Source organism: Garra rufa, chromosome 7, assembly GCF_049309525.1.
Source record: "Garra rufa chromosome 7, GarRuf1.0, whole genome shotgun sequence".
NCBI classification, from domain to species: domain Eukaryota; kingdom Metazoa; phylum Chordata; class Actinopteri; order Cypriniformes; family Cyprinidae; genus Garra; species Garra rufa.
Genome location: NC_133367.1, coordinates 43,994,330 through 44,017,606, shown reverse-complemented (window position 1 = coordinate 44,017,606; position 23,277 = coordinate 43,994,330). Strand labels below are relative to the sequence as shown.

General features: G+C 36.9%; 1 protein-coding gene across 1 annotated transcript in view; it reads left to right on the top strand.

The window, feature by feature from the left end:
- The window catches only part of LOC141338641 (microtubule-associated protein 1S-like), a 34,711-nt gene that overhangs the window by 7,410 nt on the left and 4,024 nt on the right, over positions 1–23,277 (top strand). Inside the window, exons 3-5 of the mRNA XM_073844241.1 lie at positions 18,638–18,720; positions 19,350–19,490; positions 19,604–22,781. Of these exons, the coding sequence (XP_073700342.1) occupies positions 18,638–18,720; positions 19,350–19,490; positions 19,604–22,781 (3,402 nt within the window). The remainder of the gene's footprint in view (positions 1–18,637; positions 18,721–19,349; positions 19,491–19,603; positions 22,782–23,277) is intronic.

Sequence of the window (23,277 nt, the reverse complement as noted above, 5' to 3'; positions counted from 1 at the left end):
TTTGCAGGTGAATGTAAAGTTTCTTAATGGGAGAAAGCAAACATTTTTGAACAAATTTTCTTGGGGGAATGCAAAACCAGTTTTTCAAGGGAAAAGGCAAACATTTTTGCAAGTGAATGTTTGAAATGAAAGTTTTTTGGAGAAATGTAAAAGTAAGGTTTCTTGAGTGAAACACAGCTTTTCAAGTAACCATAAAGTTTCTTGGGGGAGAACACAAACGTTTTTGCAAGTGAACGTAAAGGTTTTTTTTTTGGTGGAACGCAAAGTTTTTGCAAGTGAATTCAACCTTTTTGCAAGTGAACATAATGTTTCTTGGGTGTGAAGTTTTTACAAATACCCGTAAAGTTTCTTGAGGGAGAACAAAAACATTTTTGCAAGTGAACGTAAACATTTTTTCCAGTGGAATACAAAATTTGTGCAAGTGAAAGTAAAGATTCTTGCGGGAATGTAATAAGCTTTGCAAGTGAACGCAAAGTTTGTTGGGGGATGGAAATACAATGTTTTTTTCGGTGTAACAGTTTTTACATAACCGTAAAGTTTCTTGGAGATAAAGTACATTTTTTTGTAAGTGAATGTAAAGGTTTTTTTTGGACGTAAAGTGAACGTAAAGTTTCTTGGGGGAATACAAAAGGAAGGTTACTTTGGTTGTAACACACACTTTTTCAGGTAACCGTAAAATTTCTTGGGGGAGAATACAAAATTTTTGCAGTTGAATGTAAAGTTACTTAATGGGAGAAAGCAAACATTTTGCAAGTCAATGTAAAGTTTCTTAGTGGGAAAAGGCAAACATTTTTGCAAAAGAACGTGAAGTTTCTTTGTGGGATAAAGCAAACATTTTTGAACAGATTTTCTTGGGGGAATGCAAAACCAGTTTTTCAAGGGAAAAGGCAAACATTTTTGCAAGTGAATGTTTGAAATGAAAGTTTTTTGGAGAAATGTAAAAGTAAGGTTTCTTGAGTGAAACACAGCTTTTCAAGTAACCATAAAGTTTCTTGGGGGAGAACACAAACGTTTTTGCAAGTGAATGTAAAGTTTTACTTTTAAAAAAACTTCCACCCAAAAAACTTCAAGTTCACTTGCAAAAACATTTGCCTTCTTCCCCAAGAAATGTGATGTTCACTTGCAAAACTTTTGCGTTCCCCAAGAAACTTTGTTCACTTTCAAAAACATTTGTGTTCTCCCCCCAGAAACTTTACGGTTACCTGACAAAATGTGTGTTCCACCCAATAAACCTTACTTTTACTTTCCCACAAGAAACTTTACATTCACTTGTAAAAGTGTTTGCTTTCTTCCACAAAGAAACTTTACGTTCGCTTGCAAAATACAAAAGTAAGGTTTCTTGGGTGTAACAGTTTTTTTTTTTTTTCAAATAACTGTAAAGTTTCTTTGGGGAGAATGCAAAAGTTTTTGCAAGCGAATGAAAGTTTCTTTGTGGAAGAAAGCAAACTTTTTGCAAGTGAATGTGAAGTATTTTGTGGGAAAGCAAAAGTAAGGTTTATTGGGTGGAACACAGTTATTCAAGTAACCGTAAAGTTTCTTGGGGGAGAACACAAATGTTTTTGAAAGTTAGCGTAAAGATTTTTTTGGGGGTGGAACGCAAACATTTTTGCAAGTGAACATGAAGTTTCTTGGGGGAATGCAAAACCAGTTTTTTAAGTATCCTTAAAAGTTCTTAAGGGAAAATACAAACATTTTTGCAAGTCAATGTAAAGTTTCTTAGTGGGAAAAGGCAAACATTTTTGCAGAAGAACGTAAAGTTTCTTTGTGGGATAAAGCAAACATTTTTGAACACATTTTCTTGGGGGAATGCAAAACCAGTTTTTCAAGGGAAAAGGCAAACATTTTTGCAAGTGAATGTTTGAAATGAAAGTTTTTTGGAGAAATGTAAAAGTAAGGTTTCTTGAGTGAAACACAGCTTTTCAAGTAACCATAAAGTTTCTTGGGGGAGAACACAAACGTTTTTGCAAGTGAATGTAAAGTTTTACTTTTAAAAAAACTTCCACCCAAAAAACTTCAAGTTCACTTACAAAAACATTTGCCTTCTTCTCCAAGAAACGTGATGTTCACTTGCAAAACTTTTGCGTTCCCCAAGAAACTTTGTTCACTTTCAAAAACATTTGAGTTTTCTCCCCAGAAACTTTACAGTTACCTGACAAAATGTGTGTTCCACCCAATAAACCTTACTTTTACTTTCCCACAAGAAACTTTACATTCACTTGTAAAAGTGTTTGCTTTCTTCCACAAAGAAACTTTCCGTTCGCTCGCAAAATACAAAAGTAAGGTTTCTTGGGTGTAACAGTTTTTTTTTTCCAAATAACCGTAAAGTTTCTTTGGGGAGAATGCAAAAGTTTTTGCAAGCGAATGAAAGTTTCTTTGTGGAAGAAAGCAAACTTTTTGCAAGTGAATGTGAAGTATTTTGTGGGAAAGCAAAAGTAAGGTTTATTGGGTGGAACACAGTTATTCAAGTAACCGTAAAGTTTCTTGGGGGGAGAACACAAATGCTTTTGAAAGTTAGCGTAAAGATTTTTTGGGGGGTGGAACGCAAACATTTTTGCAAGTGAACGTAAAGTTTCTTTGTGGGAAAAGGCAAACATTTTTGTAAGTGAACATGAAGTTTCTTGGGGGAATGCAAAACCAGTTTTTTAAGTATCCTTAAAAGTTCTTAAGGGAAAATACAAACATTTTTGCAAGTCAATGTAAAGTTTCTTTGTGGGATAAAGCAAACATTTTTGAACAGATTTTCTTGGGGGAATGCAAAACCAGTTTTTCAAGGGAAAAGGCAAACATTTTTGCAAGTGAATGTTTGAAATGAAAGTTTTTTTGAGAAATGTAAAAGTAAGGTTTCTTGAGTGAAACACAGCTTTTCAAGTAACCATAAAGTTTCTTGGGGGAGAACACAAACGTTTTTGCAAGTGAATGTAAAGTTTTACTTTTACAAAAACTTCCACCCAAAAAACTTCAAGTTCACTTGCAAAAACATTTGCCGCCTTCCCCAAGAAACATGATGTTCACTTGCAAAACTTTTGCGTTCCCCAAGAAACTTTGTTCACTTTCAAAAACATTTGAGTTTTCCCCCCAGAAACTTTACGGTTACCTGACAAAATGTGTGTTCCGCCCAATAAACCTTACTTTTACTTTCCCACAAGAAACTTTACATTCACTTGTAAAAGTGTTTGCTTTCTTCCACAAAGAAACTTTCTGTTCGCTCGCAAAATGCAAAAGTAAGGTTTCTTGGGTGTAAAGTTTCCGTAAAGTACCGTAAAGTTTCTTTGGGTAGAATGCAAAAGTTTTTGCAAGCGAATGTGAAGTATTTTGTGGGAAAGCAAAAGTAAGGTTTATTGGGTGGAACACAGTTATTCAAGTAACCGTAAAGTTTCTTGGGGGAGAACACAAATGTTTTTGAAAGTTAGCGTAAAGATTTTTTTGGGGGGTGGAACGCAAACATTTTTGCAAGTGAACGTAAAGTTTCTTGGGGGAAATGCAAAAGTAAGGTTTCTTGGGTTTAACACAGTTTTTTAAGTAACTGTAAAGTTTCTTGGGGGAGAACACAAACGTTTTTGCAAGTGAATGTAAAGTTTTACTTCAAGTTCACTTGCAAAAACATTTGCCTTCTTCCCCAAGAAACTTAACTACGGTTACTTGAACAACTGTGTGTTCCACCCAATAAACCTTACTTTTACTTTCCCACAAGAAACTTTACATTCAATTGCAAAAGTGTTTGCTTTCTTCCACAAAGAAACTTTACGTTCGCTTGCAAAATACAAAAGTAAAGTTTCTTGGGAAATAAGGCAAACGTTTTTGCAAGTGAACATACATTTTTCCAAGTGAACAAAGTTTTTAGGGGTAATGCAAATGTAAGGTTTATCAAGTAACCGTAAAGTTGCTTAGGGGAAAACGCAAACGTTTTTGAAATTTCTTTTTTTTTTTTTTTTGTGGAACAACACTTTTGCAAGTGAACATCAAGTTTCTTGGGGAAGAAGGCAAACATTTTTGCAAGTGGATGTAAAGATTCTTTGGGGGAACGCAAAGTTTTTGCAAGTGAAGTTTGGGTGGAAGTTGTTTTTTTTTTTTTTTTTTTTTTTTTTTTTTTTTTTTTTTTTTTTTTTAGGAAAATGCAGTTTTAAAAGTGAATGCATCTTTTTTTTTTCTCAAAGTTTTTAGAGTGAATGCAAAATTGTTGCAAGACAATGATGTATAAAAATAATTATATAAATATAATGTAAATTTTCCTTACGCACTTTTTTTCTATCATCATGTCCTCTTAGGGTCTCTAGTATTTTACACTTATTAGTTGCTGAAAACACAAGAGACAAGAAGTAAATAGAGGTTTGTAAGGAGTGAAAATCTTCTCCATGTGCGCAGACTATATGTTGGCCAGAATCTTTTATCCTGATTGGGCACAAATGGGAAAACCTAACAAGTCCCTTTCAGTCAGGCTGCAGACTGGAGTGGGGCTGAAAAGACCAGCAGCTGATAGAACAGCTGAAATTCTCCAGGCCTCAATCATCTTCACCACTTCACATTAAACCCATGCCACCCAAGGGAGTCCTCAGGACCTTGTTTAATGTCTTGGATATTCTTCTTTGGCCCTGAATCATTTATCTCAAAGGCACAGTGATGTATTGTTGCTGAGTGTTAGAGATCATTGCCTGGACTTCAGCAGTGGAGGCACCATTGAAGTCTATATTCTTACTCATGGCTGGATATAAAAATCCTCTGTCCGTTGGGGTTTCAGTGCTGGACTAATAGATCCTGTCATGACAGGTTAATTATTTTGTGTTAGTAAAGAGTGGTTAACACCCACATGAATCAGTCAAGCTATAGTTGACACCTGCATGTCAAATTTGTCAGCTTTGCTGAAGCAGGTCGGGGTGGACAGTATTTGTCTTGTTAGCATGGTCATACAATGAGGGTTAAATCAGCAGTGGCTTTTCTATTTTAGCAACCAGCTGCCGCCTTCCTGGCTGTTAGCAATTAACTGCTGATTATTGTGGTTTCAAAGTGGGTCTGTGCTGGAAAGTTTCTTTGTTGAAGTTACATCACAATATGTTTTCTTTTAGATGTTCCTTATAATATTACTTTAGATGGATTTGGCTGAGAGGTGTGTTGGTTTGAGCTGTGTATTGAGAAAGCTATCTTACTGAAATGCTATTTTAAACTTGGTTATTCTTCTTCTTCTGAGACTAATATTTCTGACTGCTCCTCCTCCTCGAGCTTTAACTCTCCAAACTCAGGCCAGATCTTCAGACTGATCTGACTCCAGTTGCTGTGTCTTTTCTAACTGATCGGACTTATGGTTTTACTAAAAATGAGGATTAATACTGGGAAAAATCCCATAGACTTACATTGAGGGAATGTTTAATTTATAGCCACTGGAATCATGCTAGTGACATGCTAATCAGGCTAGAAACATGCTAGTAACTAGCTAATAATGCTAACAACAGGCTACTAATGATAACATTATGCTACTGACATTCTAATCATGTTCGAAACATCCCAGAAACATGTTAAGGACATGTTAATCATGCTAATCATGCTAATAACTCTCTGATCATGCTAGAAACATGCTAACAACATGTTAATCAAGTTAGAAACATGTTAAAAACATGCCAATCATGCTAGAAACATGCTAGTAACTTGTTAATCATGCTAACAACAGGCTACTAATGATAACATCATGTTAGCGACATTGTAATCATGTTAGAAACATCCCAGAAACATGTTAAGGACATGTTAATCATGCTAATAACTTGCTGATCATGCTAGAAACATGCTAACAACATGTTAATCAAGTTAGAAACATGTTAAAAACATGCCAATCATGCTAGAAACATGCTAGTAACTTGTTAATCATGCTAACAACAGGCTACTAATGATAACATCATGCTAGCGACATTTTAATAATGTTAGCAACATGCTAGTGACAGGCTAATCATGTTAGAAACATGCCAGAAACATGCCAACAACATGGTAATCATGCTAATAACATGCTTAGAACTTGCTAATCATTTTAGAAACATGTGAAGGACAGACATGTTAATCATGCTAATAACTTGCTAATCATGCTAGAAACATGCTAACAACATGTTAATCAGTGGGTCTGTGCTAACAACAGGCTACTAATGATAACATCATGCTAGCGACATTGTAATCATGTTAGAAACATCCCAGAAACATGTTAAGGACATGTTAATCATGCTAATAACATGCTAATAACTTGCTGATCATGCTAGAAACATGCTAACAACATGTTAATCAAGTTAGAAACATGTTAAAAACATGCCAATCATGTTAGAAACATTATAGTAGCTTGCTAATAATGCTAACAACAGGCTACTAATGATAACATCATGCTAGCGACATTTTAATCATGCTAGCAACATGCTAGTGACAGGCTAATCATGTTAGAAACATGCCAGAAACATGCCAACAACATGGTAATCATGCTAGTAACATAATAACTTGCTAATCATTTTAGAAACATGTTAAGGACATGTTAATCATGCTAATAACTTGCTAATCATGTTAGAAACATGCTAACAACATGCCAATCATGCTAGAAACATGACAGTAGCTTGGTAATCATGCTAACAACAATCTACTAATGTTAACATCATGTTAGCACCATTCTAATCATGCTAGCAACATGCTAGTAACAGGTTAATCATATTAGAAACATGCTAACGACATGGTAATCATGCTAGTAACATGTTATTAACTTGTTAATCATGCTAGAAACATGTTAACAACATGTTAATCATGTTAGAAACTTGTAATGTTAACATCATGCTACTGACATACAAATTATGCTAGCTACACGTAATCATGTAAGAAACATGCTAGAAAAACATGTTGATCATGCTAGCAACATGCTAGTGACAGGTTAATCATATTAGAAATATGCTAACAACATGGTAATCATGCTAGTAACATGTTAATAACTTGTTAATCATGGTAGAAACTTGTTAATCGTGCTAGTAAAGTTAACATCATGCTAGTGACATATTAATTATGCTAGCTACACGTAGTCATGTAAGAAACATGCTAGAAACACGTTGACCATGCTAGAAACATGCTAGTGCCTTGCTAATCATGCTAAAACATGCTAGTGCCTTGCTAATCATGTTAACATGTTAATGCTAACAACATGTTAGCAACCTGCTATTGACATGTTAATCATGTTACAAACTTGTTAGAAACATAGCATGCTAATCATCTTAGAAACAGGTTAACAACATGCTAATCATGTTAGAAACATGCTAGTGCCTTTTTAACATTGTTAGAAACATGCTAACAGCATGTCAATGATGCTAGCAACACATTATTGGCATGTTAATCATGTTACAAACATGTTAGAAACAAAGCATGCTAATCATGCTAGCAACATGCTAAATAAGTTAGAAACATGCTAAAACATCCATCCATCAAGCTTTAAGCTTAAAAACTACTTTAAACTTGAATCTTTTTCTGACTGAAAACCATAACATTTCTACAATTTCTAAAACTTTTAAAAACTTAAAGTTGTTCACACTTTCTGATTAAGTTAAGCCAACTTAAACTTTGCCTTGACAAACTTTTTTATCTAGTTTAATTGTAATTTTGTGCCTAATAGTTTTGCTGTTTTGAGTCTTTTTTTGGTTCACTGTCTGAATTGAATTTGTTTTATGTATATTAGTGACAGTGACATAAGTATGCATTTAATGCACTGGTTTATCATAAATGGACATTACAAAATGGTATTGACTTTAAATCCAGCAAATTAAGCTATAAATATGATGCACTTTGAAGTAAAATAAGATTAAGATAAGATTTGGTTCATATGTCCTACCATGGCTTGGATGAAATAGCGTCTCTGATCTGAACTTCCCCTCGGGCTCCAACCGTTCCCTTCATGAGCGTCACCTCATAGAGTCGTCCACTCAAAGACCCGTCTGTGACTGTAAATGTCTCTGTGCCCAGAACAGCACTGCCTTTCACTGCTGCACTATTTGTCTGTGTTGTTTAAGAATTAATATTTTTGTGCTGTTAAATCACAGGGAGCTCAAGTTCTCAGTGTTTTGATTTGGCGTGTACAATGAAGGCACTGTGTTGAAAGCAGCAGGGTTGGATATGATTGGGAAAAAGTTCAAAACAGCCTTGCAGCTATAGGGAAACGTGGAATTCAGTCATAAAATTAACATTTATAGATTTACATTTCACTGCAAGTCATATTCTTATAAAGTGCAATGTACAATATAATGCAGAATTTGGCAAACTTTAAATGAATAAATCAAAAGTAGTGCTGTACACTTAAGAACAATGTGGATTTGTGTCTATGAATATTAAAGCACAAAAACATTTTATTTTATATAAAAAATAGTGATTTAAAAAAAATCTTACATTTCAGATTTTTTTTGACAATTTTCCCTCAGAATTGTGAGATATAAACGCATTTCTGATAAAGTCAGTATTGCGTGATTTTAAACTCACAATTCTGAGAAATAAAGTCAAAATTGTCTTTTTTCTCAGAATTGCATAAAAGTGTCAAATTGCAAGATATGTTTCTAAGTTTTTATCTCGCAATTCTGACTTTATTTCTCACAATTGGGAGTTTATATCACACAGTTCACAAATAAATTAACAAATATATTGTACTTTACATTAACAAATATAAATGTACTATTTATTTTTTATTTTTTGCAATACTGTACTTTTTAAAAATGTCCTCTTTTTATTTCTTTTCATTTTCATTATGTTTTAATCTGAACCGTAAACCTCCAGCACTTGTTCATTATTCGGAATTGTTATATATATATATATATATATTAGGGGTGGCACGGTTCACAAAACCCACGGTTCGGTTCGTATCACGGTTTTAGGTCACGGTTTTTGGTTCTGTATGGTTCTTGTTTTTATTTTTTTAATTTTAATCTTTAACACTCCAGAAGTTTACTTTGGCATATGAAATGTAGCTTGATTATCCACAATTTAGGATACATTATTAAAAAAAAAGTTATATCATGTAATCATGCACAAACGGAATTGGACTTGACTTTAAGCACATTATTGAGACCATCTCTGAGGAAAGCTAGGGGAGATTTGATACAGCAAGAGAAAAGACATTGATGACATGCTTTTCATTTATTTGGCAAAAACAGGACAATGTGTATCTCCACAGGAATTTATGTGCCTTTTTAGCACATAAAGATTGAACTGAAGAATTAACTTGCATGTCTACCAACACACTGGCGTGATGTCTTCTCAGATTAGAATTGTTGCCATTAGCATATTATATGCATTTTCCACAATGCTTGCACACAGTCTCAGTTCGATCTATTCTTTTATTCCCGTCTTCATCATAGGTAACATGAAATCCAAAATGTTCCCACACAACTGACCTGGCTAAGGGGCCGTTCACATGAAGCGTCTTTTGCGCACTCAAGTTTGTTATTTCAAATGTAGACGCGCGGTATGCGCGCTCGTAATGGAAGCGACGCGTCCAGGCGCGTCCGCGCCGCATCGAGATAAAAACATCTCAACTTTTCAAAATTCCGCAAGCTCACCGCAGACTGTGAGACATGAACCAACCAATCAGCTTCATCCTTTCCTTTAATAAAATTGAAAGCACAGCCAAGTTGGATGAACAGCGTATCATAGCTGGCGCATCCTCCAACTCCGTGCAGCCTTCCTTATCTCTCCCACTTGCCATTTCTACACGTGACGTAACCTGCAGCACTCCACTTTTACTGTCTCTATGTCTACACACACCTCTTATTTCGCGCAAAAAGGACACATATATACACACACACACACACACACACACACACACACACACACACATACATATACACAATGGGTACGGAAAGTATTCAGACCCCCTTAAATGTTTCACTTTTTATTTATTGCAGCCATTTGCTGAAATCATTTAATTTCATTTTTTCCTCATTAATGTACACACAGCTCCCCATATTGACAGAAAAACACAGAATTGTTGACATTTTTGCAGATTTATTAAAGAAGAAAAACTGAAATATCACATGGTCCTAAGTATTCAGACCCTTTACTGTGACACTCATATATTTAACTCAGGTTCTGTTCATTTCTTCTGATCATCCTTGAGATGGTTCTACACCTTCATTTGAGTCCAGCTGTGTTTGATTATACTGATTGGACCTGATTAGGAAGGCCACACACCTGTCTATATAAGACCTTACAGCTCACAGTGCATGTCAGAGCAAATGAGAATCATGAGGTCAAAGGAACTGCCTGAAGAGCTCAGAGACAGAATTGTGGCAAGGCACAGATCTGGCCAAGGTTACAAAAATATTTCTACTGCACTTAAGGTTCCTAAGAGCACAGTGGCCTCCATAATCCTTAAATGGCAGACGTTTGGGACGACCAGAACCCTTCCTGGAGCTGGCTGTCTGGCCAAACTGAGCTATCGGAGGAGAAGAGCCTTGGTGAGAGGTAAAGAAGAACCCAAAGATCACTGTGGCTGAGCTCCAGAGATGCAGTCGGGAGATGGGAGAAAGTTGTAGAAAGTCAACCAGGCAAAGATGAATGCGGCCAAGTACAGGGATATCCTGGACGAAAACCTTCTCCAGAGTGCTCAGGACCTCAGACTGGGCCGAAGGTTTACCTTCCAACAAGACAATGACCCTAAGCACAACAGCTAAAAGAAGAAAGGAGTGGCTTCACAACAACTCCGTGACTGTTCTTGAATGGCCCAGCCAGAGCCCTGACTTAAACCCAATTGAGCATCTCTGGAGAGACCTAAAAATGGCTGTCCACCAACGTTTACCATCCAACCTAACAGAACTGGAGAGGATCTGCAAGGAGGAATGGCAGACGATCCCCAAATCCAGGTGTGAAAAACTTGATGCATCTTTTCCAAAAAGACTCATGGCTGTATTAGATCAAAAGGGTGCTTCTACTAAATACTGAGCAAAGGGTCTGAATACTTAGGACCATGTGATTTCGTAGAATTCTACGGCCCGAAGTCAATTATTCCGCTTATACTACAGTTACCACACCTCAAGACATCGATCAAATTATATATTTCAAGACATTCGTCCCGTTTTTATCCTTTAAAACGCTATTGTGAGTAGGATTAATTTCTTACGCAGCTCATTCAACAGCTTCGTTGCTAGTTCCAAAACGTCATTTTAGACCTAGTAACGACGCTTGGGCTGTTAATAGCAAAATAATGCCGTTAATAATGAAGCTTAGACAGACCGACAGACAAGCAGACAGACGGCAAGAGTGAGGGAGAGAAACTAAGTGTATGACTTTACCTCTCTCACGTCTGTGTCTCTCAAGGGTGACTGGCAGCATCGTCTCTACTAACAGTTAAACTTTAAGTTCATTTTCTTCAAGACCACGCCGTTGTTACCTCGCGTGTGAGAGCTGTCATGTCGTTTTTAAGTTGTTAATCGTCAGAGCAGCGCTAACAACATTAGCGCGAATGCTAACGCGAGTGCAAACTGTAACGTTATGTGTGTGCGTCTGTGAGGTGAGTGAGAGAGGGCGAGAGAAATAGAGTTTGTGCTTTCCGTACATAATAAAATGTAATGTATTGTGGAAAAAAACATGGAAATAATCTGTCGTTTTTATCCTGATGTTTACTGTATTTATTAGTTTGGCCAGTGTCATTGTGGGTTTTAGTTATTTTGCTGTTTTGGGCTGTAAGGACCTTTGAAATAACTGAAATCGTATGGCGAAGTGATATAGACATGCACTGCGGTCTAAAGCTGCCTGGAACTACGTTCGCCGTGCGTTTCCCTGAATATAATGCACACCTCTAGAACGTTCGTCAGCCAATCAGATTCAAGCATTCAATGGCCCTGTAGTATAAATATATATAACATATCATTATATACGTGTTTTAAGCCTTCATTTGATTACCACTGTTTTTGATAATGAATTGAAATAAAAAAATCATTAAAAAAAATAGAAGTAAGCTCCGCGAATGAACTGTGTTCCGATTGACATGGTCCCTGCTCAGTGTTCACTTCTCCCTACTCCCATAGCAGGGGATATCCGTTGACGTTTACTACACTTTCATTCATTCAGATATTTGCACTGCGCCTCCGCATACAGCGTCTGAACACACTAATAGCTCGAAGCCAGCATATGTTCCATTTGAAGGTAATTAAAGCGTGCACGACGTGAATTTAATTTGTATTTATTTACAGATGCATTTATGTTACACTTCTCTAGTAAGTTTCATCTGTGTATGAAGATGCTGTATGCGGTGGTGTAGCGCAAATATGTGAATGAATGTTACGAAGTGTAGTAACGCTGGATTAACTGGTGACAAGGCAGAAATGCTTCTCTTCTCAAGTAATAGCATTTAGTACTGGCATTGTTATTTCTACCTGTTTGAAGACACAGTGCACGTTTTGTTATTAAAGTTATTGTTGTGAGATGATCCTGTAATTAATGTTTAAAAAAGAAATTCCATATAAAATTAATTGAAGAAAAGTAGATTTTTGTAAGCCTGCTTTGTTACTTATATTTTATTTCTAATGTTTTCAAGGCTCAGAGCATTTTATTTTGTTAAAATTATTTTAATATGAGAAGATGCTGTAATGTTTATACATTTCTTTTATTATAAAAAAAATAAAAATACATTGAGGAAAAGATTTTTGCTAGTATAACTATACTATGTTAGTTACAGGAACTAATTTTATACCTTTTTCGAAGGCACAAAGCACTTCCTGTAATGTTTAATAATTTATTTTATTATAAAATAAATTTAATTAAAGAAAATATTTCTGTATAGGCCTATGCTTTCATTTACAGTTCTTAAAAAAAAAAAATCGGAATCGGCAAAAATCGGAATCGGCAAAAATCGGAATCGGCAGGTCACACTTACTGAAAAATTGGAATCGGAATCGGCCAAGAAAATTGCAGTCGGTGCATCTCTAATTGTAATTATTTACAATAATACGTTAATTATTTAATTGATAGTTTTATGGAATTAATTGATAAAGCATGTTTTGGTGTACTAAAATGTTATTCTAAACCATTAAATCATAATCCAGAAAATTTAAAATGGCAAAAAATAAATGAATAACTAGATAAAAATGTCTAACATGATTACCAAGTTGGTTGGTTTGTTGCTAGCATGTTGCTAGCATGATTACCAAGTTGCTAGTATGTTTCTAGCATGATTATCAAGTTGTTAACACATTTCTAACATGATTAACGTGTTACTAGCATGTTTTAGCATGATGTTAGCATGATTAGTACGTTGTTAGCATGTTGCTAGCTGAATTAGTAAGTTGCTAGTCTGTTTCTAGCATGATTATCAAGCTGCTAGCATGACTAGGATGTTGCTAGCATGTTTCTAACATGATTAGCAAGTTGCTAGTATGTTTCTAGCATGATTAGCAAGTTGCTAGCATGTTTCTAGGAAAAGAAGAATAAGTTTAAATAGCGTTTCAGTAAGTTGTCTTTCCCAAGCCAACTTCTTCTTTTTTCTCAAGCCAATTTTAATTATAATATTTGGGGGGGAATTTCAAAGGGCTTACACCCACTACAACCCGTGTCTAGTCTGTAGTTCATCACTGGCCACTGTCCTCCAGCCTGTTCCTGTCATCAACCCTGTCTGTCTTTCTGTCTGTTCACACCGGCAGTTTGGATGTAGGCTCAGTTCCGGCTGAATGTGGCAGGTATAGCGGGCCGGTCATTTCCAGGCACACATGCTGACTAATCCTGACTAATCTTTGAGCAGCTGTTGAGGAATGTCAGGGGCAGACCGCTCTGATCTCTCTGATCTCTGTCAAGCGTTTTCTCCTTCCTCTTCCTGGAAACTGATTTATATCCACAGTGCTGTCTGTGTGCTGTTCTAATGTATAATCAAACACTTTCGAATGATAAAACTGTGTGTAGCACCGCATCAATGAGTCTTTTCGTCCCTCATTATGAGTTAATGCAGTGTTCGGTTTGACAGATGATAGCGGTTGTGTACATTTTGGATATAGTGAGCAGATTTGTTCTGAAAGAATCTCTTCCCAGATTATCCCTCCCTAACATTTTGGTCTCGTTTTTATTCTTTAAAGAAAATGTCAATAGATTTTCGTAGGGCTGTGCAATTAATCGAAATTCGGTTTCAATTTCTGCTTCAAACGATCATGAAAATGCAGTAATCGAGATGAAACGATTTTTGCGCCCCATTCCTCCCCCTTTCCAGTGGTGCGATTTCGCTCCTCCATAAAAGCCTAATTTCACATTCAAATCAGGTATATAATTTATAACCCTACGCAAACACAGGAGAATACATCAGTACATCTCTATATGCTAACTGCTCATCGCGATTTCAAAATAAAATTTTAAACCCTCGCCCTGAGTTTACACGTTTTGATTTTCACATATTCAACATATTACAGTGCCTGCAGCGTTTCTGTCGTAAAGAAATGGCCAAATATGAAATATTAAGTGGACGTTTGAATTAAATGTTTGTTGAGTCAATATTAAACAAGGATTAAACAAATAATAAAGTTTAAAAAAACAATCGTCAGGCCGTTGGCGCCCTCTGCAGGCATTTGTTATAATGCATAATGTACATTAGCTTTACTGTTTATAATACATTATGTATTTGAACCGTTTTGTTCAATAAAACCATACGACTACTTGCTTTTAATACTTTATTTGAGCTAATTATTATTGCCTCATTGCTATTATACATGTACTATATATGTAAAGGCTATTGTTAACTTAGATTTACTTTATTATAAAAAAATATATATATAATCATCCGATTACTGGATTAATCGTCAGAATAATTGAGGCCTTGAGACGAAGAACCATACAAGTCCATATTTTTACATTTTGAGTAATACGATTTTTTTCATTTGGATTGTGAACATTATATTATATATTTTTATTTTACTTGAAAATAGACAACAAAAGCTTCTCAATTCTAAGGAGATAACATTTTTCAGTGTCAGTATTAAAAATCAAAAGTTATTGTGATTTATATTTCTGAAATGTGGAAGAACGGTATATGTCCAGTTAGTGTGGAATAACAGTATAACTCCAGTTCATTATATCACTTTAAACCACTAAAGATCTGATTCCTTTATCTTAGTTTTAATACAGTAACAGAAACTTCAGGTTAATATTAAGCATTTATTTCAAGCTTATTGTTATTATTATTTAAAAACAGAAAATACAGTATGAACAATGTACAATACATAGACCCTCTTACAGTACAGACAATAACAATGAATTATTAACAAAAAACAATATATAAATTAATAAATAAATAAATACAATGCAGACATACATCATAGCTAAATGTTATACAATGTATGTTTAGATAGCTCCAATAGTGCACCTTGTCGTTTTTTTAGAAAAGCTGGCGCAGCGCACCTGTGTATATACAACTTCAAACTGTTCTCGCGCTCCGCCATCTCACAATATAAATAAATATATAAACAAATAAACTCTGCTTGCCGTACTTTACACAGGACTGGCGGGAAATGTGAATGAATACAGCTTTATTATATATGGTATGTGGTTTATTTTGATAGGTTAACTGTTTATGCGGTGTTTAGCGCTCCTCAGCACGTTCAGAGAGAGAGAGAGAGAGAGAGATCACATCACATGTTCGGTGGATTTTTCCCTGGTTTTTGTTCTCCTCTTCGAGTCAAATATGGTTTTCCAGTATCCCTCAAAGCCTTCCTTACTCTGTCCTTCCATTTGGTCATGTCGGCTCTCTTTTTTTTTTGCCGAGGTTTGCCTTTTAATGTCCGAAGCGGACATGACAGCAAGCGGCATCTCCATTCTTCTTTGTGGACATAGACGGTTTTTTCGCGTGATGCTATTTTAACGTTTAAAATGCGGGCTCTTGGTCGCGCGAAAATATCCCCAAACTGTTTCTGTATACAAATTTCACACATACAATTAATGCCACGTGGTTATCTCATTTTTTGTTTTTTTGGACTTATACGGTTGTTCGTCGCACACACTCAATTGGCAGATTACTCGATTACCAAAATAATCGATAGTGGCAGCTCTAGTCCCTATTAATATAGGTATAGTGTAGCAAGCTCCTTTTTGTTAGTAGTTCATAGTGTTGCTAGCTACATACTGCCCTCCAAAGGCAAAGCGCAGTAACTACACTTGGTCAAAATTGAGTTAAGGCTTAAAATGGGTTTGCGACAACGTTTTTGTCTTGTGCTAAAGTCTCCTGGTTCAATTTTGTCCCGTTTCAGAGAAACGTGTGTGTCAACATGGCAGTAACAACAAAATCCAAACTAATACCATATATCGTGTAAAAACTTTAAAGGCATTTTTCTCAGTTTCAGTGTTGGCGTAGTTACTGCACTTTGCCTTGGTAGGGCAGCATAGTTGAAATACTGTCAAGGTACGGTTTCAGCTGAACTTTCCAGCTCTTCACAGACAAGGCTACGATCTGTTTGTCAGAGCAGCTGGTCCCAGCAGAATGTCCTGAACGCAGCAGATAGATCAGATTAAACCCCTCACCCCTATTTACACAAACGACACAGAACAGGACCAGCTGGGTGCGTGTTTGTACAAGAGCCTCCAATATGTCTGGAAGTGTCCCTTCCACAACATGAGTTGCACATATGCTGCTATTCTATTTCTGTTCTGAGGAGCCGTGTTCAGTTCCAGATGTGATGGTGTGTGTTGCAGTTGTTTGTAATGCGTGGCAGGGGAAGGGCTCCGCTCACATAATTACTGTTTGATAAGATCTGAGGCATGGCGAAGGCGGTTAAGGAAAGTTTTATTATGGTGGTGCACAACAACAGTGCTGCGACTCGATTTCTGCAGATGCTGTTTTCATCGCATCGATTTCTAGCTGAATTATGGATTTGTTTTGGAGCTGTGCACCAGTGGTGCTAAATAACTTTGAAATTGAGAAGTTTCTCAAATTCAAACTTTGAATGAGGCTAGAAGGATCCATAGAGGGGATGTTTTAAAAATAGGAGGTGTATGTTTTAATATTGAAACGAATGGTAACACTTTAGTTTAGGGACCAATTCTCACTGTTAACTAGTAGCTTATTAGCATTCATAAAGCACATATTAAATCATATTTTAGATGCCTTAATCCAATCCATACTTAAACTTAACAACTGTTAAAAGTGCTGAATTTCTGTTTTGATTACTTTTCGATTAATTGTCCAGCCCTAATTTGATTTAAAACTGTTTTTTTGTATGTTCTTTTTGATAACGCATCAAAATAAAAGTTAGGTTTAACTTGAAGAAATTATGACATGTGTTACTACTGTACAGTTTTTTGAAATACTATTCAAAGAATAATACTGGTATTATATCAATTATTATAATTTTAGTTTATTTTAAGGAATGCCATTTTTCTTCCATGTTTTAATTTTAACAGTAAAACTCGGTTTTCCAGCATTTTGTTTAATAATGAAATTGTTAATATTTCAGCTGGTTACATTTTAAAAGATTACCTAAATTGTTCATGTTTTTTATTAATTTTCACTGCCGTTTTCAATAATAAATGTGTATTAAATCATGAACAAAACAAAAATTATAATAATAATAGAGCACTATTTATTTATTTTTAATAATTCATGCCATTTGATTCACTTTTCATTTGATTGCCACTGTTTTTGATAATGAATTTGAAATAAATCTTTAAAAATAAATTCATTGATTGGACATGGATTTTGGTTCACTAAAATTAAATTTGCAAACCATTAAAATATAATCCAGAAAATTTAACACAGAAAATAAGAAATTGAAAATTGGGGTAAAAAAAATTAAAATTAAATTTTAGAGAAAAAAAATAAGCATGGAATTTTGGAGGAGTTTATAAGCCAATAGTGAGAATTGGTCCCGAAAATAAGTGTAACCAATATAATATATTTAAAATGATCAGCTGTTGTGTCTAAATTTAGTTGGAAGGTCATCTGGTGTGACTACAAAACTAAAACGTAATCTACAATTTCGCTCTCATGTTAGCCTGTAGCCATAGATATTGTTTCTCAACTTCTCTGTGACTAACTAGAGACTGCAAAGATGTTGTCATAGCACTACGCCTGCATACAGGAAGGAAAGAGATGCTTCCTACCATGTGTTTTCAACTAGTCATGCTGCAAAGTAGATGCTAGAATTACCATCAGCTCACATTTGCTCATTGTTTGTGGAAAGGACAGGAACATGTCATGCAGCCGGTCTTAAACATCCATTTTGTGACCTCTTCAACATCCTGTACTTCCTAATCCACTGCACCAAAATCATATTGTTGTCATGAACAATAAAAGTTTGAGGAAGAAGAATAAAACCTTATGACTACAGCAATAAACCCATGTGATGCAGCAAGCTGCGATTCATATATGCTGCTGATGTGGCAGTCTTTGCACCGTTGTCTTGGTGAATAATTTTCTGATTGGGCATTTCAACTCGAGGTGCTACAGTATGCTATTCTATAACCCAGTAAAAGCCTCATGGCTTCCTAGCAAGTATCATTGTGACCACAAACTCTGTCCTTGCTATGTACAGTATATGTTGCATTTCTAGGATTGCAACTTAAAACATTTGTTTTATTTGTAGTGTTTTGCACCTGTTACTAAGTACTAGAATATAAACTAATTTCCCACTGTTTATGGTCACACACAAACTTTTTAAAAGACCACACACTTTGTCTACATCCACAGGCCAGAAGACCCTGCAGCACAGCGGGGATGTGCTTGAGACCCAAGTGATAGTCAACCCATCTCATGATTTGGTTTGTTCAGAGGTGAGTGTCAAAGTGCTTTTGTGTAGTTTGCAATACACTAATATCAACACACATGCACTTAGTATAACTTGTTTGTAGCTTTAATTTAAGTATGGCTGACGATACAAATTTAAGCAACTTTTATCTTTTTATTGGGCTATTCAATTTCTCAAATAAGATGTCATTAAGGTCCTGTCATAATTGCAGCTTGCATGATTCTAGACTTTGTTTTAAACTTTGTATTTCTAGCTCTTCCTGTGTTGTGCCCAAGCCTAAATCAAGGTCAGATTAACATTTGGTTTTATGCTGTAGACTTACCTTGATTTCCTTATGTTTGAACTGATAAATATTGGTTTTGCTATTACTAGTAGTATTACACACATGCACCCTCAGTTCCTTCACTGTTCTCTGTCCACTGCAGTTCTTCTCTAATAAATGTATGAAAGCTATTTGACTGGTATTTACTCAGCGTTAGACCGTGTTGACACATTCCTTGAAGTACCTTGTTCGGTTATATTTGCTCTTGGTATTTATTTGCTATCCAGGGAAGCAGCCAAGTGTCCTCTTTTAATCCCTCTTAAAATTTTGAAAGTTTACCTTTTAAGTGTAACAGTCATTGCACATGTTAATGCTTGTCTTTATTTTCATAGGTTCGTCGACTCATTTCTGATACGTCTCTTCACAAGCTGCTAATTCTTGCTGGGCAGTGTGTTGAAGAGTCTGGAGACCTTGTGTTACAAATAGGGTCTTTTTCACTAAACGACTTTATCCAGATATTTACAGATGAAGAGGTCAGTCAACTATTTGTCAAACAAGTGGCTACTTTTTAAATGTTTCAAACCATTTACATGTAAATTAACTTTAATTATACTGTTTTCTAATAGATTTTTTACCCTCAAAACAGATTGGAGATCTTCTGAGCTCTGCAGATCCTACTCAGAAAGCCAGCCTAACTTTGAGCTGTCCCGAATCTGGGATGTGGAAAAATTCTCAGTTAGAAAAGCATAATTTGCAAGATTATATAGAAATTAAAACCAATCCTCCGTTAGTGCTTCCAGAGATGGAGGGCCTTCAAGAGTTCACAGAGTATCTGTCAGAGTCTCTTGAACCTCAGTCGCCTTTTGATTTGCTTCAGCCACCCAGTACAGTTGGCTTCCTAAAACTGTCCCGTCCTTGCTGCTATGTGTTTCCTGGAGGAAGAGGTGACTCTGCCTTCTTTGCTGTAAATGGTTTCAACGTCTTAGTCAATGGGGGGTCTGATTCTCGATCCTGTTTTTGGAAACTGGTGAGACATCTAGACCGAGTTGACTCAGTATTGCTCACCCATGTTGGTGTGGATAATTTACCTGGTATAAACAGCCTACTTAACAGAAAAGCAGCGGAACAAGAAGAGGAGGAGTCCGCTGGATCGCAGAGCAACGAAGACTGGCAGAGGAATCTGATTTCGCCAGAAATAGGGGTAGTATTTTTCAATGCATCAGAAAGACTCAAAACATTACAGAGTGACTCCAGGGTCCTTCGAAGTTGCGATCAGGGTTCCCTAACATTACAACATTTAGAAAGATTGTCAATTTTTCCAGAACAGCTCAGTCGCTCTGCAGGGCCAGTCATTGAGCCAGTAATTCTTTTCCAGAAGATGGGTGTAGGTCGACTAGACCTTTATGTACTCAATCCAGTCAAAGGTAGCAAAGAACTAGAGGCTTTCTTGCAAACTTGGCCTGGTAGCACTCCGAATACAAAAGCCTCAGAAATCCCTCTAGAGTGTTTGGTGTCCATATGTGCGCTGTTGGTATGGCATCCAGCTAATCCTCGAGAAAAGATCATTCGTGTTCTGTTTCCTGGGAGCACTCCAGAATCCAAGATCTTTGAAGGTTTAGAGAGACTAAAGCATCTAGAGTTCCTCAAACACCCTGTAGTTAGTTTGAAGGACCTTGAGGCATCAAAATTGGACAAACAACCAAAGCGTGCTGGGAGCAAGGAAAGCCTTAAGAGTATTTCCAAAGAAACTCGACCTGGTAGTGCCTTACTCAAAGACAAGGTAAGCAAAGTAGATTTGAAAAAGCTAGACACTAAAACAAAAACTAAACCCACTACTGAGACTGTTCCAAAAGAAGGCAAAGAGGGTGAGGAAAAAGCAAAGCCAAAAGATGATGTAAAACAAAGAACTTCTAAGCCTGAAAAGCAAGTGCCTAAGAAAGAACCTGCTAAAGATGAGAAAAAGGAAGTTAGGAAGAAAGAGGAAAGGCCACCGACAAGTATTGCAAAAAAAGATGAGAATGTAGAGAAAAAGAAAGAGCCTGTGAAAAAAGATCTTGGTGCAAAGCCCAAGAAAGATATTAAACCTGATTTGAAAAAGGAGATTAAGAAAGAGGTCAAACCAGAAGACAAAAAAACTACCAAAACCGTTGGTAAGGACATTAAGAAAGCCACTGGGAATTTGTCAGGAAATGTAGAGTCTAGAAAGCCAATTGGCAAGAATAGCTCACTTAAGAAAGACTTCATGGTCCCTAAAAAGGATTCATTGGCCAAAGGGAAGCCAAAGTTAGACAAAAAGGAATCTGACAATCTGAAACCCTCAAATGCAGACCAGTCAAAAACACCTGAGGACATTACTGCCCAACTTGAAAAGTTGGGAATTGAGAATAAACATGAGCCATTGGAGGATGTTGAAGGCAACCATGTGAGCTCAAGAACTGATTGTAATTCTGAAAACAATGACAAGCAGGTGAATGGCTCTACAGCAGGTACTGATGAAAGTCCAGAGAAGTTTCGGAGTATGGATGGGGCCCCTGGCTCGAACAATGATATGGGACTTCCCTCTCCACTTGCAAAGAGTGAGAAAAGTGTTAATTTTGATATCACGCCAACAGAGCTTGATGGATGCCTCAAAGACTGTACAAGCTCGGATGAAAAAACCCTTGAGTTAGTTTCCCCCACAGACTCTGGGAGGAACAGTTCAGGACATTACCCACAATCTCCTGACAGTTCTTCTCAGGTCTCTGGTGAGGATTGCAAGGTAGGTCTCAGGAACAGTCAGCAAGTCTGCAAGAACTCGATGGCAGGTTGTTCAAGAAGCAATATAGAAAACAGCTCCATATCATCACAAGATAGACAATCAAGCTTTCTCTCCTCAACTTCTCTTAAAGATACTCTACCTGATGCCTCTCCCAGCATCACATCCCTTCCTGCGGAGGTTGGCTCCCCACACTCCACTGAAGTAGACTATTCTTTATCGGTTTCCTTTGAACAAGTGCCTGTTTGTCATTCACAGGAAGAGAGCTTGCCATACACTAATGGACATTTAGTGGACCGTGACCCAAAAACAGATATGTCTTTACCTTTAAGATCATCTCATAATAGTCACCACGGATATGATGATTCAGAGAATCACCTCTTCGGACCACAGATTGACATCCTTCCACATGATGTCGATCTATGTCTGGTTTCACCTTGTGAATTTAAGCATCACAAATCTCCGGAGAACCAACAAGGACTCTCTACTGAGGTTGCTGCCTCAAGTTCTGACCTTTCTCTGGATCCAGAGTGCAGTAGTAACGATCATCAGTCTATGGAAGGTCAGGAGACGACATCCTCTGTCACTGTCTCTCTCATCTCCGTTTCTGATTCTGATGTGCCACCAGCCACTGAAGAGTGTCCATCTATTACTGAGGACTTGGACTCTGATGAGGACCCTAGTGACATCTTTCCACCACACCATCCTCACAGCCATCCTAGCAGTCATTCAGCACACCACAATTCCCAGCATGTCTCTGAAGACCCTCCACCTGCCCCAATGAAGGATTTACCACCACTGCCACCCCAGCCTGGTGCCTGCATGGCTGACCCAGAGGCTGATGGTCAGAGTAAATCTTCTAAGAATGTAACATCGAAGACCAAAAAAACAGCACCTGTGTCCACAAAGACTGCATCTGCAAACATTGTAACACAAAGTGGCAGGACAAAGACTGGTACTCAGGTGTCTGCTAGTGGAACTATTCGGTTAACATCCAGTCTTGACACCAGACCTGCATCCCGCAATGCTGTCAGTGGATCTAGACCAGTGCCTTCAAAGTCCTCATCCAGTAAGTGCTTATTGTTTTTTTCCAGAAATATATGAATTGTGCATTTGTGGGGGATTGGTCCGGATATTCGCCTGGTCAATTAGAACGTTTTTTTTTTTTTTTTAGTGAAGATGAATCAGAGTGGTTGAATTTAAAGGTAAAATATATCTCAGAGGATTTTAGCATGCTAATTGTAAACTTTGGATTCTCTAATAGGTTTGCGTCTCCAAAGCAGGGTTCTCCAAACATGTTCCTGGAGGGCCGGTGTCCTGCAGAGTTTAGCGCCAACGCTAATTAAACATACCTGAATCAGCTAATCAAGGTCTTGCTAGGCATGCTAGAAACTTCCAAGCAGGTGTGTCGAGGCAAGTTGGAGCTAAACTTTTCAGGACACCACCCTTCCATGGCATAGTTTGGAGAGACCCCTGCTCTAAAGCTGTGTTCACACTGTCAGTCCAAATCCGATTATTTGTGTATCCACTTGGATTCTGATCTAAATGACAGACTGTTCTCACTT